Source organism: Platichthys flesus, chromosome 21 (assembly GCF_949316205.1).
Source record: "Platichthys flesus chromosome 21, fPlaFle2.1, whole genome shotgun sequence".
Taxonomy (NCBI): domain Eukaryota; kingdom Metazoa; phylum Chordata; class Actinopteri; order Pleuronectiformes; family Pleuronectidae; genus Platichthys; species Platichthys flesus.
The window spans coordinates 1318964-1337370 of NC_084965.1; the positions used below are offsets into that span (position 1 = coordinate 1318964).

At 44.0% G+C, this 18407-nt stretch overlaps 2 protein-coding genes across 5 annotated transcripts; both read left to right on the forward strand.

Annotated features, from left to right (window-relative positions):
- Positions 1-8070, forward strand: cip2a (cellular inhibitor of PP2A). 3 transcript variants are annotated; one of them, XM_062379015.1, is made up of 22 exons: positions 1-83; positions 294-418; positions 1494-1641; positions 1925-2037; positions 2364-2458; positions 2560-2656; positions 2859-2981; positions 3201-3346; positions 3447-3522; positions 3628-3870; positions 3960-4121; positions 4217-4365; positions 4647-4746; positions 4881-4999; positions 5143-5332; positions 5543-5617; positions 5879-5989; positions 6089-6285; positions 6699-6812; positions 6943-7025; positions 7207-7346; positions 7496-8070. In XM_062379015.1, exons 2-22 carry the CDS (start codon positions 317-319, stop codon positions 7640-7642), a joined length of 2730 nt encoding a protein of 909 aa, XP_062234999.1. In that variant the 5' UTR covers positions 1-83; positions 294-316; the 3' UTR covers positions 7643-8070. The 3 variants fall into 3 exon arrangements, with proteins under 3 accessions (XP_062234999.1, XP_062234998.1, XP_062235000.1); XM_062379014.1 differs by having other exon boundaries at positions 30-102; XM_062379016.1 differs by having other exon boundaries at positions 30-102; positions 5143-5323.
- An 874-nt stretch (positions 8071-8944) lies between these two features.
- Positions 8945-17730, forward strand: chrnd (cholinergic receptor, nicotinic, delta (muscle)). Of its 2 annotated transcripts, XM_062380129.1 has the most exons (12): positions 8945-9070; positions 9951-10096; positions 14538-14582; positions 14729-14838; positions 15078-15233; positions 15360-15469; positions 15579-15779; positions 15949-16060; positions 16186-16300; positions 16565-16775; positions 17009-17127; positions 17356-17730. In XM_062380129.1, exons 1-12 carry the CDS (start codon positions 9013-9015, stop codon positions 17536-17538), a joined length of 1566 nt encoding a protein of 521 aa, XP_062236113.1. In that variant the 5' UTR covers positions 8945-9012; the 3' UTR covers positions 17539-17730. The 2 variants fall into 2 exon arrangements, with proteins under 2 accessions (XP_062236113.1, XP_062236114.1); XM_062380130.1 differs by lacking the exon at positions 8945-9070 and having other exon boundaries at positions 9958-10096; positions 14729-14774.
- The last annotated feature ends 677 nt before the right edge of the window (positions 17731-18407 follow it).

Genomic DNA, 18407 nt, shown 5'->3' on the forward strand with positions numbered 1-18407 from the left:
CCGGGTCAGTTTGAAGTCTGGGGCGGGAAGAAAAAGAAGAAGAAGAAGAAGCAGCAGCTGTGTGTTTGTGACGTTTCTCTGAGGTAAACACACAAAGTGCAGGTAGACCGCGAGCTACACACACACACACACATCGCGTTGTTGAGTGAAACACACAACTCGAGTCTCTAGCGGTGCTCGTGCACTTTCTGCGCCTGTAGCCGCCGGGTTCGTTAGCTGCTAGCTCTTAGCATCCCGGCGGCTCTAATGGACGCAGGATGATGACGTGTCGACTCACTGCTGTGTGCCCGCAGGTCGAGGTGCTGCTCCCCTGGGGATGGACCTGACGACGTGTTTGAAGTCCCTGCTGCTGGCCATCCAGCAGTACAGAGGCAGCAGGACGACACACAACACAGCGCAGCTACACAAACAAGTGGAGGTGAGTTCCCTCAGGACGTCACCTCCTCTCGTCCAATACACCTGGTTGTCCCCAGCACCTGGAGCCACAACAACAACAACAACAACAACAATGGGACATATCACGTAAAACCCATAATAATAATTAGGCAGAATAAAATTGATGAGAATATTGCACATGCCCATAAAATCCTAAAAAGATATAAATCATAAAAGATGAAAAACATAAACTGGCATTAAAACCTTAAAACAAAGTGTAGCATGTGTCAGACAAAGTGAAGAAGGTTTGTTAAGATACATGACAGAACCAACATGTCTCCTATGGAGTTTCACACTTAGTCTCTGTAACGTCCACCTGATGGTAACCAGTCCAAGTCGGGGATTATTGAGAATCCTGTGTTCCAGTCTGACCACAGAACCTTGGTCTGAAGGGAGGGATGCTCCTTCATAGCCGTCTGTACCAGGTTCAATGTATGATTTGAGATCACGATTCTCTCAGAAGAGAACAGCTTTGCTCTCAGACTCGAGGAGAAGCTAAATCAGAAAGTTCTGATGTGTGGATTACGACAGGGTTTTAAGTCAAGTCAGGTTTATTCAGAGCGCGTTTGAAACAATGGAGTTGAGCCACAGTACTTTTAAAAACATGGTTACGGATGAAGTAAGTGTGGTGCAAGAGAAGGAGGCAGTGAAAGACACAAGATAAGAGTAAAGGAAGGAAGAAGGGATTTAGGAGGGAGGGATGCAGGATCTTATTCAGAGTCGGGCAAGTTTGGATGTTTGTGTTTTTGTTTACTTTCTAGATTTTAACACAGCCCAGAAAAAATGTGATGTTGTTGTGATGACAAAGGTTGAATGAGGTTAATATGAGTATCATGTGCATGGTTGTGGCTCCACAGTGGAATGTAATACACTGCAGGCTCATCTCTAATGAACTTACCCAAAAGGAAATTCTGTTTTATCCAAATCATTGGTACAGATTGTTTAAGATTCTCTGAAAGTTGGATGAAATGTGTTCTTTCCATCTTTGTGTGCTTCATACCAGTGTAGCATGCAGTCTCTGCAGTGTGCGTACCATGTGTGTTTGTGTGTGTTTGCAGGAGGTCTCAGGACTGAGATGTGACCAGCTGCTCTCCTCAGGCCAGGTTTTACCCAGTGAATGTGTCAGTGGACTGGTGGAGCTGGTTGGAAACCCAAACACCAACCCCTCCCTGACCAGCTCCATCATCTCTCTGCTGGCACAACTAGGTATTGTAAATACACACAGTATACACACCTTTCGTTTGTCTTAATGATACAGATATTAACACAGTGTCATAAGATTACAAACAGACCAACATGGAACTGATAACTGATCGTCTGCCATCGCCCCGGTCAGAATTAATGTGACTTTACGCTGCTTGTCTGTGATAAAGACTGCGTACTGACGGTCTGTGGTTTGAGAGTTAACGTGGTGTTTCCGTATCTTCAGTTATGAGCCAGTGTAAATAATTCTGTAGATCTTAAATATCACATTCTCACTGTCCTGCAGCCTGTGATGACGACAGTCGGGAGATGCTTCACAGCAGCTATAACCTCACCAGCACCTTAGCCTCGGTCATCCACTGCCACAGCGTCACACCAGCAGAGCCACTGGTCCTGCAGGTAAGTCACTGCTCAGCGTCCTGTGTCACGTATGTCCTCTTCTCTGTTCTTGAGTATTTCGAAGCATAATATGAAAACATGCTTTGAGTGGCATTCATTGTTTAAATATAATTTCTTTTACACCAAATCACAAAAAACAATTCGTTAGTCAAAGCTGTTGCTTCCTAAAACCTGAGTAGAAGAGGACTTGATGCATTTGTGGTCTTTTCAAGTGTGTAATTGAATTTCTCAGCTAAAATAGACCAAGCTACAATGAGTTATAGTTGTATTGCATCAATCTATGTAATCTTATAGGTCATATGTATTAATGTTGTATTTGTTTTCAGTGTCTTCAGGTGCTGCAGAAACTGACGTACAGCACTCGCACCTTCCAGTCGACAAACTACATCCACGAGCTCATCGCCTTTCTCATGACCAACATGTAAAACCCACATCTCACGTCACCCAGTATGATAAATCCCAGTGAGGGGTAGCTTTGTATTGCTGGCTTCACGCTAACCACGTCACGTTCTTTCACCGCAGCCAGTCTCACAATGATGACATCATCATGCCGTGCCTCGGCCTCATGGCCAACCTGTGTCGTGACAACCACTCGGTGCAGAGCCACATCAAGTCTCTGGTGAGTCTCCCACACTGACAGAGCTGAAAGGATTTGTTGTCTAACCGATCAGTTGATTGACAGAAAATTAACTGAATCGATTTATTTGTTTCTACACGTCCCCTCGTTTTAGCTTCTCAGTTGTACGGTTGTTCTGCCTCTATTGCTTACATGGATGTTACACCTTGGTTCTTCTGTGTAATTTGTGTGTTTTTCCGTGTAGGACAATGTGAAGCCGTTTTACCGCACACTGATCAACTTCCTGGCTCACAACAGCCTGACGGTGGTGGTCTTCACGTTGTCCATACTGTCCAGCCTCACCCTGAACGAGAAGGTTGGCGAGAAGGTAAAACTCAGAATCGACTGAACTTATATTTAAGTCCCAGTATTAGTATTAAGTATAAGTATTAGTTTCTGTGTTCTTGATAAAGTGCTTGTTCAGTTTACTGTATATACCTCACTTTATATTTAGTTTCTAGTTCCAAAAATGTGATGATGTGATTTATCTAATTTACTCATCTCAACAAATATCTCTTCACTTGTGTTCTCTGCTTGTTCCCATCAGTTCTTTGACGCAAAGAACATCCATCAGACCTTCCAGCTTGTGTTCAACATCATTGTGAATGGCGACGGAACTCTGACAAGAAAATACTCAGTGGATCTCTTGGTGGACTTGTTGAAAAACTCAAAAATAGCAGACTTCCTCACAAGGTGCAGACACACACACAAACAGACATTTCTCCACTGACCTCAGCAGTTGCTTCAGGGCTTTATGTGCTGTGAGCTAAATGTGTTTTCTTTCCTTTGCCAGGTATCAGCACTTCTCAGCATGTTTGTCTCAGGTCTTAGGACTGCTGCAGTCCAAAGACCCAGATTCTGCAGCCAAGGTGAGACCAGAGAAACCAGGCCGCATTTAATGAGACGTTTGTGGTTACAGAGAAAAGTGTGAAAGTACAACAAAAGGCAAATTCTGCACTGTGTGTATTTTGCAGGTCTTGGAGCTGCTCCTGGCCATGTGCAGTGTCTCAGGTCTGCGCTCGCTCTTGTGTGACGTGGTTTTCAAACCGGCTGCAGCCAAACTCAGAGCCCCGAGCAGAAGGCAGGGGCCCGGTCTGGATAATGGGGGACGCAAGGAACAGTCTGGCCTCGCCCTGGTGCAGTGGCTGAGCTCGCCTGTAGAGGGCGCTGAATCCTGCTCTCTGCAGGCCCTGCACCTGCTGCATGAGCTACTGAAGGTAGCTGAGGGAAACTGTCTTTATATAATATGTTTTCTCTTTTACTTTCTCTTTAATTTGTTCCTGATCCTGTTTTCCTGTTTCCTCAGGAGTCGTTGGGAGCAGATACTTTACCTGATCGTGTTGTGAGCTTCATAGAGATGCTGCTTCCAGTGCTGCTGGGGCTCCTGAGGGGTCTGGATCCTGCGAAGGGAGACGCTCACCTGAGGAAACACTGCCACCGCATCACACACGTCAACAGCTTGCTGCTGCATATCCTTCACAGGAGGTCGGCACCTCTGCTTCTTCTTTCGGCGAATATTGTGTCTCTTGTGTTTCTGCTGGTTCTGAAGCCTTGACTCTGCCACTCCTGTGCACTGACGAGTCCACCCGGTCCATCGTGTCCCGTCAGGTGAGCGCTCAGCTCTGCCTCTCGCAGGCGGAGTCCCTCCTCTCCTCATGTCACGGCAACAACCCTCTTACCTGTCTCCCTCCCGGCTCTGACAATGATCTCAGGTGAGTCGCAGATGAAGGAATGAAATGTACATTAAACTAACATGGGTTCTGATCAGTGTTCTGCTTTCATAGCTCAATATAACCTGTTTCACAAAAGAACCGAATAGAATTTTATGTTTCACATCTCGATAGAGAGGATTTAAGAACATGCTCCCTACTGATCCTGGGGACAGCAGGACTTTGCTCTGTGATGGATTTGTTTTTAAGCTGTCGTTTGTCTACTTGAGTAAATGAGCTGAATTATTTCAAGTTCTTAGTCGAGTGTTTTGGTGTCGGCTCAGTCAGGTGTGTGCAGAAGCTCTGCTGAAGACTCTGGAGTTGATGAGCAAACTGAGACAGCAGGTGAAAGACATGGAGACCAGCTTCTACAGGATGTTACAGGTACACACTCCAAAACTATTCACACACACACCTTTCACTTCCTGTTCTCCGTCTCTCGTCCCTGTTTTGTGGTTTTGTCAGTGACTTATCTTTCTCTCTCTCTCTCTCTCTCTCTCTCTCTCTCTGTCGATCAGGATCAGAGGATAGCCACTCCCCTCTCATTGGCTCTGACGTCCCACCACCGGCAGCGTGTGCAGACTGGACTCTCGCTGCTGTTTGAAGCCACGCCCCTCCCAGACTTCCCTGTGTTGGTGTGAGTCACATCCAGAAGGTTTTAAATGGCCACAAACACATTTACATTTCACAAATGCTGACATATTAGGTCTTAAAACATTGAGCCGGTGTAAAATGAATCAAAAAAGTCACTGTGCTGTCGTTGATCTCTTTCTGTGGAAGTCTGGGAGAAAGCATCGCGGCCAACAACGCTTATCGCCCGAGGGATTGTGAGCTGTCCGTCAAACGTGTGGCTGTGCAGGAAGTCCCACCTCCCAGGATAAACACGAGTGTACTGGACTCTTCCAGTGGAACCAGCAGGGGCGTCCACAGTCTGGTGGAGAAGATGCAGAATGGCCTGGGGGTAAAAACTGTGTGTTTAAAAATCAATAGTTTGTTGTTCAGTTTGAAAACTGCATCAAATACCGAGACTGAAGTTTAGAGTTTTCACAGAATTTTCATCATTGACATCGATAGAATCATCTTAGGGGCCATGTTTTTATGATAACGTGTATTTCTGAATCATGTCTCTTCAGGACCATAACAAGTATTCAGCTAAAAACCCAACTGTCTGTTTCTGTAGCTGCAGGAGCCGGTTAAAGACTCTCATGTGTCTGAGATCATCGATGTGTATGCAAAGAAGATCTCAGCATTTGCGGTGAGTACGTTTGTCAGATGAAACATAAGAACTTACTGTGTGAATACTGCTTTATCAATGTAAATGAATTTCTTATTTTTCTTTAAAAGATGTATAATTAAAGGAATCACAGAGAAGTGTGTTATGATCTGAGGTCAAAGGGTTTTTCTTGTTTCTCAATCATTACATTTTCACTGCAGTAAATCCTGCTTCTTCTGTGGTCATATTTTACAGTGTATGTTTTTTAAATGAGGGTTATTTCTCTTCCTGTCATGTGATCAGTCTCAGGAGAGTCGCCTGCAGGACCTGTTGGAGGCAAAGGCTCTCGCTCTGTCTCAGGCCGACCGTCTTCTCTCTCAGTTTCGCTTCCAACGAGCTCAAGCTGAGGCCGAGGTGACCCTGACACTTTACCACACGTTAGTCAGTCTCCTCCTCTGCTTCCTGAATCCTCTGGTGACTGTCACTTATCTTCTGCTGCTTCTTTCTCCTCAGGCTCTTAAACTCGGCTCTTTGCTGAAGGAGGCCGAGCGGCGGCGCGAGGATCTGCAGAGCGAGCTCAGCAACCAGGTGCTGGAGGTGAAGCGCTCCAAGGCCGACATGGAGGAGCTGCTGCAGCACAACGCCAGACTGCAGCAGGACACTGAGGAGCACCAGGGTCTGAAAGGAGGATACAACGCCTTGCTCAGCAGGTGAGAGGCAGAGGGACAGCAGCTGGAATCATAGGCACATAAATAATTAAACCTCTCTAGTGTGTATGAATCAGGGAGGAGGCAGGTTTTGAAAACCACAGATGAACATTTGAAAATTGTTAAACCCCAAAACATAATTCTTTACTCAAAACTTTACCAGTTGCTAGAAAAAATAATTCAGATTTCTGTGCGGATCAAATATGTTTTGGCTGCTCAAACCACATCATGTACAATGAAGTGACTTTGACTGACGCTCTATCTACTGACAATGAATAACGATATTCATAATGAAAATATGAAGTCTACTGTGTTTCGAACACGAAATTGAAAAGTTTCCTCACAGGTTGAGGCTGATCTACTGGGGTCGATGGTCTTGTCCCTGTAGATGTGTGACAGGTTGTTCTCCTGTGCAGGTTCACTGAGAGCGAGCGGCTGCTGAGGGAGCAGCAGGTCGCTCACGTCGCTCTCACCAAACAGAGCGACGCTCTGAGGAAGAACCACGAAGCTCTGCAGCTGCAACACGAAAAGTAATTCACACGGACATCTTAGTACCTTTATGTCTCCCTCCATCTTCTCTGTCTGGACAGAAAAGCTTGACATGGAAGTCGTCCGTTTCAGTCGAAGGTTCACGTCTCAGTGTCTTCTTCTCTTTCTTAGGATGGCGTCAGAGTTGGAGGAGAGAGAGGAGGAGGTCAGATCTCTCCGTTCAGATCTACAGCAGAGAAACAGTGACATCACAGGTCAGTGAGAAGTTGAATCCTAAGTGAGTGAGAGGCTGTCGTCACGACTGGTCATGTTCACCTGCTGGTCACCGACTCACACTCAGCATCTTAGTCAAGAATCCCTCTGGCTCCCCCTGAAGGTCGTGATAAGAATAACAGTGCGTCAGTGCTTGAATAAAACCCGCCTCCTTCTCGTCAGGTCTACGTGGTGAACTTCGGGCCGAGGAGCAGAAGGTGAAGGAGAAGGATCAGGAGAGGAGGGACCTGGAGGAGACCGTGGATGTTTTGAGGAAAGAACTGAACAAGACGGAGCAGGCGAGGAAGGACGCCAGCATCAAGGTAACGAGGAGCATTAGAGCACAGATCAGACACCAGCAGGCATCACAAGACCCGCGGCCTCGTTTAGAACTAATGCACACACACAAAATGGGTCTTGAGACCTTAAATGATTTCTGATACTGAGAACTTTGACGTTTCCTCTTGTCCAGGCGTCTTCTCTGGAGCTGCAGAAGAGCCAGCTGGAGACGAAGCTGAAGCAGAAGGAGGACGAGCTGAACAAACACTCGGCCATGATCTCCATGATCCACAGCCTGAGCAGCGGCAAGATGAAGAGCGACGTCAACCTGTCGCTCTGAGGAGCAGAGGACTGACCGAGGGAAAACTGACTAAAGGAACTTTATTAACTATGATCTTTTTAATCTGTAATACTGTATATATATTTTTAAATATAACTATACTTAATAATACACAAAGAACTAGAATTGTGAGACCAGTTCACACTTTCATGTTCTCATTTTTAAATTAAACTAGTATTTTTAAAGTCATATTGAAATCTTTTGTTTGTGTCTGTCTTTTATTGTTTGATAAATAAATGATGTATTTGTATCTTTACTGGATTTAAGGCCAAATCAAATGTGTGTATGTATTTTAGATTCAATATAAAACAGCGAAGTGACGCTGCTGCTTTTTCTTGTAAATATGTTTATGAGCTGATTTTCATCAAGTGAAACTCATTTGATCAGATTCGGTCAAGATCTGAATAAATTACTTCATTCACTTTGAATTCTTTCACTTTTTGTAAAAACAGAGCTTCAGTGTTTGAATAAAGTTTTTAAATTGTGACAGACGTCCTGCTGGAGTTTGGAACTTTGTTGTGACTGAAGGTTTGGGACCAGTTGTTTCTTTACAAGAAACACTGGGTGTCAACCAAACAAAAACAGTTTTGCTAAACAGGGAATATTCACATTTCCGGGTGAGAGAGGTGATTGTGTCATGTTTTCTTTATTTTTATAGTTTTATGGTTAAACTAAAGTGTCAAACCCCAACTAAATGTCTTTGTCACAGGAGTTTGAAGAAGACATAAATGTCAGTTGATTTATTGGTATCAGAATTTCTTCCTACTTTAAATCCATCAGGCTGTAACGAGAACGGTCTAAGAGATTCCTGTGTTTTAATAATTTAATAAAGCAACAGTCGGTGATACCAGGAGACAACAAAGTAAAGAAGTGAGGCTGTATATAGAGAGAACATTAATGTTAATAACTAATAACATGGAAAACAAAAGTAAACTTCAGATCCTCAATCAGGTGAGTGACAGGATTCAGTACTTTGACTTTAACTGACACTTAAATCCATTAAGTCCAACTGCTCTAAGTATAAATTTCTCAGGTTTTTAAACTTCAGATATTTTGTCTGGAGGTGTCATGTTCAGCTGCAGATATTCAGACATTCATACAGATATCAAAACCTTCAACTTTTAGGATTGAAGGATTTCTCTCGTCCGCTGTACTTACACTAGTTGTTTGTTAAATCCTTCATCACATGTTTACTGTTATATTACTGTAACTGTCCCACACACACACACACTGTGTCCCGTTCAGTGTGGAGTTGACAGCAGCCGGCTGCTCGATCTGTTTTCTATTTTCTCCTCCTGTGTTCCTGCAGCTGCCTCCTGTCACTCACGAGGTCTTTGGGCAGAAGGTCGGGGGGGAGCCTTCAGTCCGACATGAAGCTCCAGGCTGCAGCACTCGGCTCCGTGTTCCTCCTCACTCTGCTCTCATCTGGTGAGTGAGTCTTCCTTTCAAATCTCATCTGATCTCAACTTTTGATCTTCTTCACACATTTAGACGTTACGTAAATGTTCGTCTGGACCAGTGCATGTAGAAGTTATAAAACTTTGGGTCGCCAATCGACAGATGAAGCGAATCTGTCTGTCAACAATCCTGATAATCAAACAATTCAGTTCTATTTTAAAGGAAAATTTCCTGAATTAATCTTCTTAAATGCAAAGAAAGAATCAAGTGTCAGAAATGAGATTTAACTACAATTTAAACAGCTGAAAGGAACCTTGTGACAGGGCTTCACTTTAACAGAAAGAAAATCTAAATATCCACAATTATAAACAAACAGATAAACAAACTGATTAAGAAACAGATAAACAAACAGATTAACAAACAGAGAAACAAACTGATAAACAAACAGAGAAACAAACTGATAAACAAACAGATAAAAAACAGAGAAACAAACAGAGAAACAAACTGATAAACAAACAGAGAAACAAACTGATAAACAAACAGATAAAAAACAGAGAAACAAACTGATAAACAAACTGATAAAAAACTGATAAACAAACAGAGAATCATGGCTGTGTGGACGTGTGGAGATGAGAAATGTTGGCCAGCTTCGGTTTGAGCTCTGTAGAAGTGAACTTGTGTCACAGCAGCTGCCAAGAGGGACTGAAACGTGAGCAGCTTGTAGGCATTCACACACACACACACACACACACACACACACACACACACACACACACACAAACACACACTGCTTTGTGGGTTAGGAGTGAGGCCCTGTTCTTTAACGTGCACAGGTGACATCATGCTGCTGAAGTAAATGTAAACTTGTGGTGTGTGTGTGTGTGTGTGTGTGTGTGTGTGTGTGTGTCAGAGTGCTGGTGCAGGAACGAGGAGGAGCGTCTGATTCACTACCTGTTTCAGGAGCGAGGATACAACAAAGAGCTGCGTCCCACAGAGAGGCAGCAGGACGCCGTGGACGTGTACCTCGCCCTCACTCTGTCCAACCTCATCTCTCTGGTACCAGGACGTCTGTTTTAAACTGTGTGTGTCTCTCACTGTTTGAGTGAAATGAAGTTTTCAAAATAAAATATAAAACATTAATATTTAAAATATTAATATTAGATCATAACTTTAGTTGGTTAAAGTTCTCGCGGGCCACCACCCTTCCAAGAAGGGGAAATATAGCCAATTTATTAATTAAGATCAGTCTCATTTAGATGTAGTTCGATTAGAAATCTCAATATTTACTATTAATTATTATATAACGAACAGTGAAGGTTATGGAGTTCTTAACAGTGTAACGGTTGGCAAAATTCACTTATGCAACATTAATGACAGAACATTTGTGAAAGAAGAACATTTATTATGAACATAATAAAGTCTAAAAACACAAATTTCTAAACAATCGAATTAACTAACAAGGATGAGTGTGTATGTGTGTATGTATGTAAATTAGGGGCTCTCAAAATGGTGGTTGACCAAAGAGTAACGCCTTCCTGAGCTTGCTTTCAAAATGGTCACTGACCCCCTAAGAGGTTGCTTTACGGCCGAAGGGGAAGGTTTCTCTAGGTGAAATGCTATGTGTGTCTGTGTGTATGTTAATCAGATAATGACAGTCAGAGAGAAAGCCTGTGAAGAGCGTATCTAACACTTAACTTTCAAATAACACAATATCAGAAACACATATCAACCTTATAAACACGCACAGAATCGAATAAACAGTCGTGCTTAGCGTAGTATAATTATTAAGCCCAGATTATGTTACCAGTCCGAGGGAAAGAGGAAAGGAAGTTGCAGTTCTGTGACGTCTCCTGGCTTTGTGGTCGTAGAGTTCTCTGTCTTAGCGTTACTGTGGAGCCGTGTGCTCAGATGCTGGTTCGAAGTCCTGACCTGCAGGACATTGAGTCGCTGCTAGGAAGTTGTAGAGCTTGAAGGGCGAGGAGGTTTCCTTGAGAAGATGAGTTGGAGAGCTGCACCTCTGACCTCCGGGTTGTTGGTGGGAAGAGAAGATGTGTTGGAGCAATCAGGTTTCTCCCTCTCGCTGATGCAGGAGGAGAAGCTGGCTGCCTCCCTGCTGGAAGGTTGTGGAAAGATGGCTGGAGCAGCCTTCCGCCCTCAGAGGGAGTGGAGAAAGAGAACGATTTTGGGGCAGAAGTCCCCTTATATTGGCCCTGTGACCTCACGGATCCTGGACCAATGTGACCAATAGGAGGTGAGCATTTTGGCTCCTGACACCTTTGTGTGAGGTGGTCCAGACCACAGGACATGCAGCATCCTGGAACCTGTTACATCCTGGGGGACTGAGTTCTTTCGCTTTCTCGAGACTAAGAAACCCTGTTGCACTCTGGGAGACTGAGTTCACTCCAGAACATGCAGCTTGCTTGTTCCAAGCTTTGACCACACATTTAGGCCGAAATGAGGCCTGTGGTTTGCACAAAAAACATGTGCCAGCATCCCCCCTGTGGCTTCAGGGATCGCACCTGACGGGTGTTCCTGAGGGCATATCTGAACATGTTTAGTGCAAAGATGGAAAAGTCAATTGTCAGTTCATTTGGATGGTAACATCTGGGCATTTGTGTATCCTATCTAGTTAAGCTAAGCAAGATTCAAATTAGACAAATCATTCAGAGTTACAGTAACAGTACAATATGAACAACCTGTGCTGTTCACTAGGTTCAAGGAGAAAACAGAAAAATGTGACATTAGTAAATTGTAAGATAAGTTGTAAAGAGGCACGTACAATGATAAGGTCATTTTTTTGGGGGAATTTCCAAGAGTTTTGTTTCCTCATTAGATCTTACTCAATTTAGTACAGGGGCTAGCTGCATTGGTTATGGCCGTGAGGAACGAGCTCTGGATCGCCTGTGTCTTGGCTCAGGCCTGTAATGGTCTGCGGGGCCAGAGTCTAAGTTGCGTTCAGAGGCGCTGTCACTGTGTGCTCGGTCATAACCATATTTTGAACTGTACTCAGAGATGCTGTCGTCATCTTCTGACTAGTGGTAGTTTGTTTGGGCCAGAATGTCAGAGTACGGCTTCCTGCAGCTTCTACTGTGGGAATGCCTATCTCTCGGAACTTGGTGCACAAGGCAGATACGCTCTGTGTCCCGATGCTGCCTGTTGTCACCCCCCCTTGTTTTGCTGTGAGGGGGGGTGTTTTGCGGCTGTGGATAAATTTGACACCTTGGTGTTTGTTCTGACTCGGGTGCACCAACTGTAGCCTTGAGAGTGATAACAGTTTCCCAAGTCACCTGTGACATCTTCCTGAACTGCTGCATTGAAGGTTTTCCTTCCTGTGTCATCAGTACAACATGTATGCGTATATATGGATGTAAATTGCGTAAGAACGTGTCATTGAAGGTGGGATTTTCTTCTAGGCCTGGTTCGTTCTTTCCTTGAAAATAAACATGCCTCAAACGTATGAAATAATCATTGGGATTTTCGCGACGTGAATGTTTAATTTTGGATGCTGTAACAATGGCTGTTATCTCATCAGCAGTAGAAGAGAATTCCTCGACTAGTGCTTGACGGAGCTCTGTGTAGTTACTTGTGATACTGGAAGGAAGTGACTGAATAAACTTAAGAACAGCTGTAGAGCTGGTTTCTAACACAAGTCTAACCTTCTCTCTTTCTGTTGCATTTGGCACATCACTTAAGCTGAGATCTAGTTCTCTAAAGTAATTATCAATGTTGTTATCACAGTTGTCTGGATCAAATTGTTCAATATCTTTAGCTAGAAACTCAAGCAACTCAAAGCGCGGACACTGTGAGGTCCGGCTGCGTGCATCACCTCCTGCAGGTCTCTCTGGTTGAGGGGGAGGTGCTAAAACATTTTTGAATAGGAAGCTGTTACCTCTTCCTGTCGGTGGAGGATCAGAAGGTGACTTCATTCCCAAAGACTTCGGGTCGGATGGGATTCTGTCCCTCTTTGGGAGTGAAGAGGGAGTTAACCGTACACTATTGGAGGAGTTTGAATCGGAATAACCAGAATCACTTTGGTTCAAAAACTGATGTGAGGCCGCGCCTTCTAATCTAAGTTTTAACAATTCCTCCTTGTGTGAAAACAGATCTGACTCTGCTGAGTGCAGGTCTTCCAAATAGTGCAGAGTATTCTTACTAGCAGTCTGAACCTCCTGGAGGAGAAAAGCATTTTGTGCTCTAAGGGCATTTACCTCCTGTTCCACGGCTGCTTTGCTCTGACAGGCAAGGTTGATTTGCCTGTGGAAGTTAAGAATCATACATCTCAACAATGGACCCTTTGATGCTGTTTGTGCATCGCACCTGTCATTAAATAAAGAATCTATTTCTTTATTACACTCATGGAAGTTCAACTTGTTGATGAATTTAGGATATCCAGGGGTCAGGCTCGGTGCTAGGGAAGAAACAAATTGTTCTACACAGGGGTACTCCATTGTTGGATCTGAAATTCAAGGATTAGATTTAAGTGTATACGCTATGGTGAGTAAAACAGTTCACCAAACTTTTAATCACACTAACTGATATGCAGGGCAGTAACAGTTAGGGGTTCTATAAATTCACAGGGCTGGAAGCACACTGTGGCTCTTTCTCAGGTTCTCTTATCCAACTTAGGCTGATATGCTAGGCAGTAACAGCCAGGTACAAGCTCTGTAACATAGAGCCATTTAACAGTTACAGGCAATTTTGCAGCTTAACCATTTAACATTGAATGTGATATTCAAATGTTAAAAGCAATTATTAAAATTTCAACAAGGAACATTGAACTACAATTATTGGCAACAATAGCAATCTTTTAGGGTAACACTATGGGGACATAAAATGGTAGTTCTTAATAATTAATTATTAATAAACATTTCATTTATGAGTAAATTCAATTTCACCACAATGCACTTGTTTGTAAATGCGGTTGAATGTCTACTCCGGTGGCAGACTAGTGGAATTGAATTCAAACCTTTGACTTGACTGAAAATTACAAATTCACTTATTTCTGGCTTTTGACAGAAATGAAAAACACATTAACATTGCATAGTAATTAATTTTTGCTAACTGTACTCTGCCTCACACGGGGCACCATTATGCTGTGCAATAGTGCTTAAAAAGTGTTACCATAGAATAGTGTGCCTTTAATATTTAATACTAATACTTTGAGCTTGTTTCACTCTGTTATATTTAACAGCTAGAATTTCATCCCTCCGAGGCCAAACAGTCTCCGTATGAAACACTTTAATTCACTAGATCCAGATTTCTATCTGGATCTACACCAAATTTCTCACACTTGTAAATATCACTCCACCTTTTCTTCATCAAGATTAATGAATTATTATTACTGAGTTGTTTTTTGACAGATAACACGTCAGTCCACCAAGTTTCTAGATAATCAGTCCAGGAGTTTTTGCGTAATCCTGCAAACTAACAAACAGACGAAGCCTGACCTTGGAGATGGAGGTAATGATAAAGTCTCATATGTGTCTTTCTTCTGCAGAAAGAAGTTGACGAGACCCTGCTGACCAACGTATGGATCGATCATGTACGTAAAATTTATTTTACAGGAAAATATCTGTATATTTGTTTGCATAGATCCTCTAATTACGCACACCTTTCTGCACATTTTACTGACCCTCAACTGTTGCTGTGTTTGTATATTTTGTGTTTTTGCTTTGTTGTATGTGTTAGACGTGGACCGACTACCGGCTGTCGTGGAACTCCACAGAGTTCGATGGTATTGAGATGCTTCGCCTGCCGCCCAGCATGTTGTGGCTGCCGGAGATTGTGCTGGAGAACAAGTGGGATTCAATTCTCTGTATTCATTTGTGTTTATGGAGACAAAATGAAACATGTTTATCACACATATATAAATATATATCTTACCTATAATCTCTAAATCTGTATTAAAGATCAGTTCATCGTCCTCTGACCTTGAGCAAGACCACGAGCCTCTGATTTCTCCTCATGTGTTTGTATGTGAGGAGAAATCAGAATAGATCAGAATACGATCTAACTGGGCCCCTCTGCCTCTCCCCAGTAACGATGCCCAGTTCCAGGTGGCCTACTACAGCAACGTGCTGGTGGATCCCACTGGGAGCTGCATCTGGCTGCCTCCCGCCATCTTCCGCTCCTCCTGCTCCATCAACGTCAACTACTTCCCCTTCGATTGGCAGAACTGCACGCTCAAATTCACGTGAGACAGAATCCACACGTGTTTCAGTTTTGTTTCTTGTAGGAAACATGGATCAGTGATGATGAGCGTCGAGTGTGTCACTTTGTTCATGAACCTGAAAACGCTGTTTCCCATGTTGCTTTGCAGTTCTCTGACCTACAATGCCAAAGAGATCCGGATGCTGCTGAAGGAGGAGTCGAACGAAACCAGCAAGTGGACGGTGGAGTGGATCGTCATCGACCCGGCCAGCTTCACAGGTGACGCACATGTCCAGTCCAGTGAGTTCCTCCTGACCTCAACTCACTGATCTGAACCTCAGTCTGGGTTTGTTCTGTCTCTGTCGCTGCTCCTCACTGGTTTCAACAGAGAACGGCGAGTGGGAGATCAACCACCGGCCGGCCAAGAGGAACACGTACAAACACATTCCCATGGAGAGCAACAAGCACCAGGACATCACCTTCTACCTGGTCATCAAACGCAAACCTCTCTTCTACATCGTCAACATCATCATCCCCTGTGTGCTCATCTCCTTCCTGGCCTCGCTGGTCTACTACCTGCCGGCTGACAGTCAGTGCCCCCCCCACACCTCCGACTGACAGGAGACACACTTTGAGGAATGAGAGGAGATGTCTCCTCAGGAGTGGTTCCTAGAATTTAAACACTTACATGTGTGTGTGTGTTTGTGTTTGTGTGTGTGTGTGTGTGTGTGTGTGTGTGTGTGTGTGTGTGTGTGTAGGTGGTGAGAAGATGACCTTGTCCATCTCTGTGCTCTTGGCTCAGTCTGTGTTTCTGCTGCTGATTTCTCAAAGACTCCCAGAGACTTCCATGTCTGTACCACTTATTGTCAAGTAGGTTACACACACACAACACAACACACACCTAATAAAGACAACAATCAAAGATACAAAGGAGGAAATATTGAGTTTTCTGTTTCTTTATACATCACGTGTGTGTGTCTGTGTGTGTGTCTCAGGTATTTGATGTTCATCATGGTGCTGGTTACAATTGTGGTGCTGAACTGTGTGGTCGTCCTCAACCTGCACTTCAGGACCCCGAGCACACACGTCATGTCTGACTGGACCAAAAAGGTAACACACACACACATAGACACACACAGACACACACAAACACACACACACACAGTTTCTCTGTGATTAACCAGTTTTCTATTGGTACTATTTGACCTGGTTTGATTCTGGTGTGACTTCTGGATCTTATTTCTAATCATTCCTTTGTAAAAGATGACTCAGCGTTTTCTCTGCTGTGACTCAAAGACTTTAGCTTCTTTAAAGAAGAGTTTTTTTAAGAATACATTTTAAAGCCTGATTTAATTTCCCCTCTTCTCTGTCCAGTTCTTCCTGGAGCGCCTGCCCCGGATCCTGCGCATGTCCCACCCCTCGGACGAGGAGCCCCACTGGGATCGAGCGCTGCCCCGGCGGTCCAGCTCGGTGGGGTACATCGCCGCGGCGGAGGAGTACTACAGCTTCAAGTCCCGCAGCGAGCTGATGTTCGAGAAGCAGTCAGTGAGACACGGGCTGACCACACGGACCACACACGCTGCAGGTTCGAGAGCAGGTCACTCAGTGGAGTTCACACTTCAGACAGTTAGATTCCATCAAGCTGCTCCACCTCACTCAGAGAGACCAGTCCCCTCAGTGTGTAGCACGGCTTCATCCAGGTCCATGAAGGATTCTGTGAGGAACCAGAGAAAAGACAGACTCCTTTGTGTTGTTGTGTTGAAGTGTGTGTGTGTTGTCTACACCAACCTGCTCTGTGTGTTTGCTCTGGTTGTGCAGTGGTGAGTCCACAGGACGACGGAGGGATGACAGAGCAGCTGTACGCAGAGATCAAGCCGGCCGTGGACGGAGCCAACTACATCATCAAACACATGCGCAACAAGAACGACTACAACGAGGTGACACACACACACAAACCCACACACACACACAGAGAGGAAAGCAGGAGTCTTCTGTAGCTGATGACTTACAGATGAATGAGATGAATGACTCGATGCACTGTTTCATGAAGCAGAGTTAAACTTTAGTGTAACATTGTGTTACGCTCACTCGCTGTGTGCGTCTCACTCTGACCTCACACCTTCAGCCTTGTGTGCAGAATGCAACGTGTGGTTGTGTGTTCACAGGAGAAAGACAACTGGAGCGGCATCGCTCGCACGGTGGATCGTCTCTGCCTCTTCCTCGTCACTCCGGTGATGACGATCGGCACCATCATCATCTTCCTCATGGGGATCTGCAACCACCCCCCCCACCTGCCCTTTAAGGGAGACACACACGACTACAGAGAGGAAAACCCACGGCTGCTGTAACACATACACACACACACACAAACACACTCACTGCCATGTGGGTCTAGAGTTTGTTGCCTCTATATTATTTGTGGGTCCAGGTGCATAGTTGTGTGTTTCTTCAATCAAAAGTGGACAACGGAATAACAGAATAATCAAACTAGTATTTTAATTTGATTTGTGTGGTTTGAATAAACATTTATACTCAGTGGACATCTTTGATTTTATTTTTGTTCTGCATATATTATTATTATTATTATTGTTATTATTATTAAGAACATAACTGAGCGATTATCATTTGAAATAAAATGTAAATAAACTTAGTTTAATCCGTCATCACACACACACTAAATCAAAAACTTAACACTGGTGACATTAGAAGAAAAAGAAGCTTAATGCAGGAAGATACAAGTTTTTCTAAAATGCCATCAAAAACCAAAACAGTTAACATGTGAATACTCAGTAAATGATATTCTACTGCATCTAGTATTTATGATATATTCAAACATACAAAAGGCAAAAGACTCTCCGGCTAAAATGACGTCTCATGGACGGACGGAAGTTTTACTCAGTACGATACTGGGATGCAAATCCACACAGCAAGACAACAGAGCCAGAAAACACTTGGATGTACTGGACACATACAAGTACAAGAGTCAAATACTTCTGTCCAGAACGTAGACGGGAGCCGTGTATCAAAATACTCTGAGACGTACAGAAACCTGGAGGCCGGACGTCCTCACAGTCTGTCCACACTCCAGAAACTGTCTCTGTCTGGAGGAGACAACGACCTGAAAACTGTGACTCATCGTTAAAAACACAAGGCATTTGATCTGAGACACAAAAAGACACAGTGTGTTAGTTCCTGTATTTCAACCCAAGCTCAATGA

Bases quoted from the DNA above. Each gene is read 5' to 3' on its own strand.
- cip2a (XM_062379015.1), top strand. From the start codon at position 317: ATGGACCTGACGACGTGTTTGAAGTCCCTGCTGCTGGCCATCCAGCAG. The intron at 4,747-4,880 runs GTACACACTCCA...TCTGTCGATCAG, and splicing joins GCTTCTACAGGATGTTACAG to GATCAGAGGATAGCCACTCC. The intron at 7,347-7,495 runs GTAACGAGGAGC...CCTCTTGTCCAG, and splicing joins GGAAGGACGCCAGCATCAAG to GCGTCTTCTCTGGAGCTGCA.
- chrnd (XM_062380129.1), top strand. From the start codon at position 9,013: ATGAAGCTCCAGGCTGCAGCACTCGGCTCCGTGTTCCTCCTCACTCTG. The intron at 15,234-15,359 runs GTGAGACAGAAT...GTTGCTTTGCAG, and splicing joins AACTGCACGCTCAAATTCAC to TTCTCTGACCTACAATGCCA. The intron at 15,470-15,578 runs GTGACGCACATG...TGGTTTCAACAG, and splicing joins CGACCCGGCCAGCTTCACAG to AGAACGGCGAGTGGGAGATC.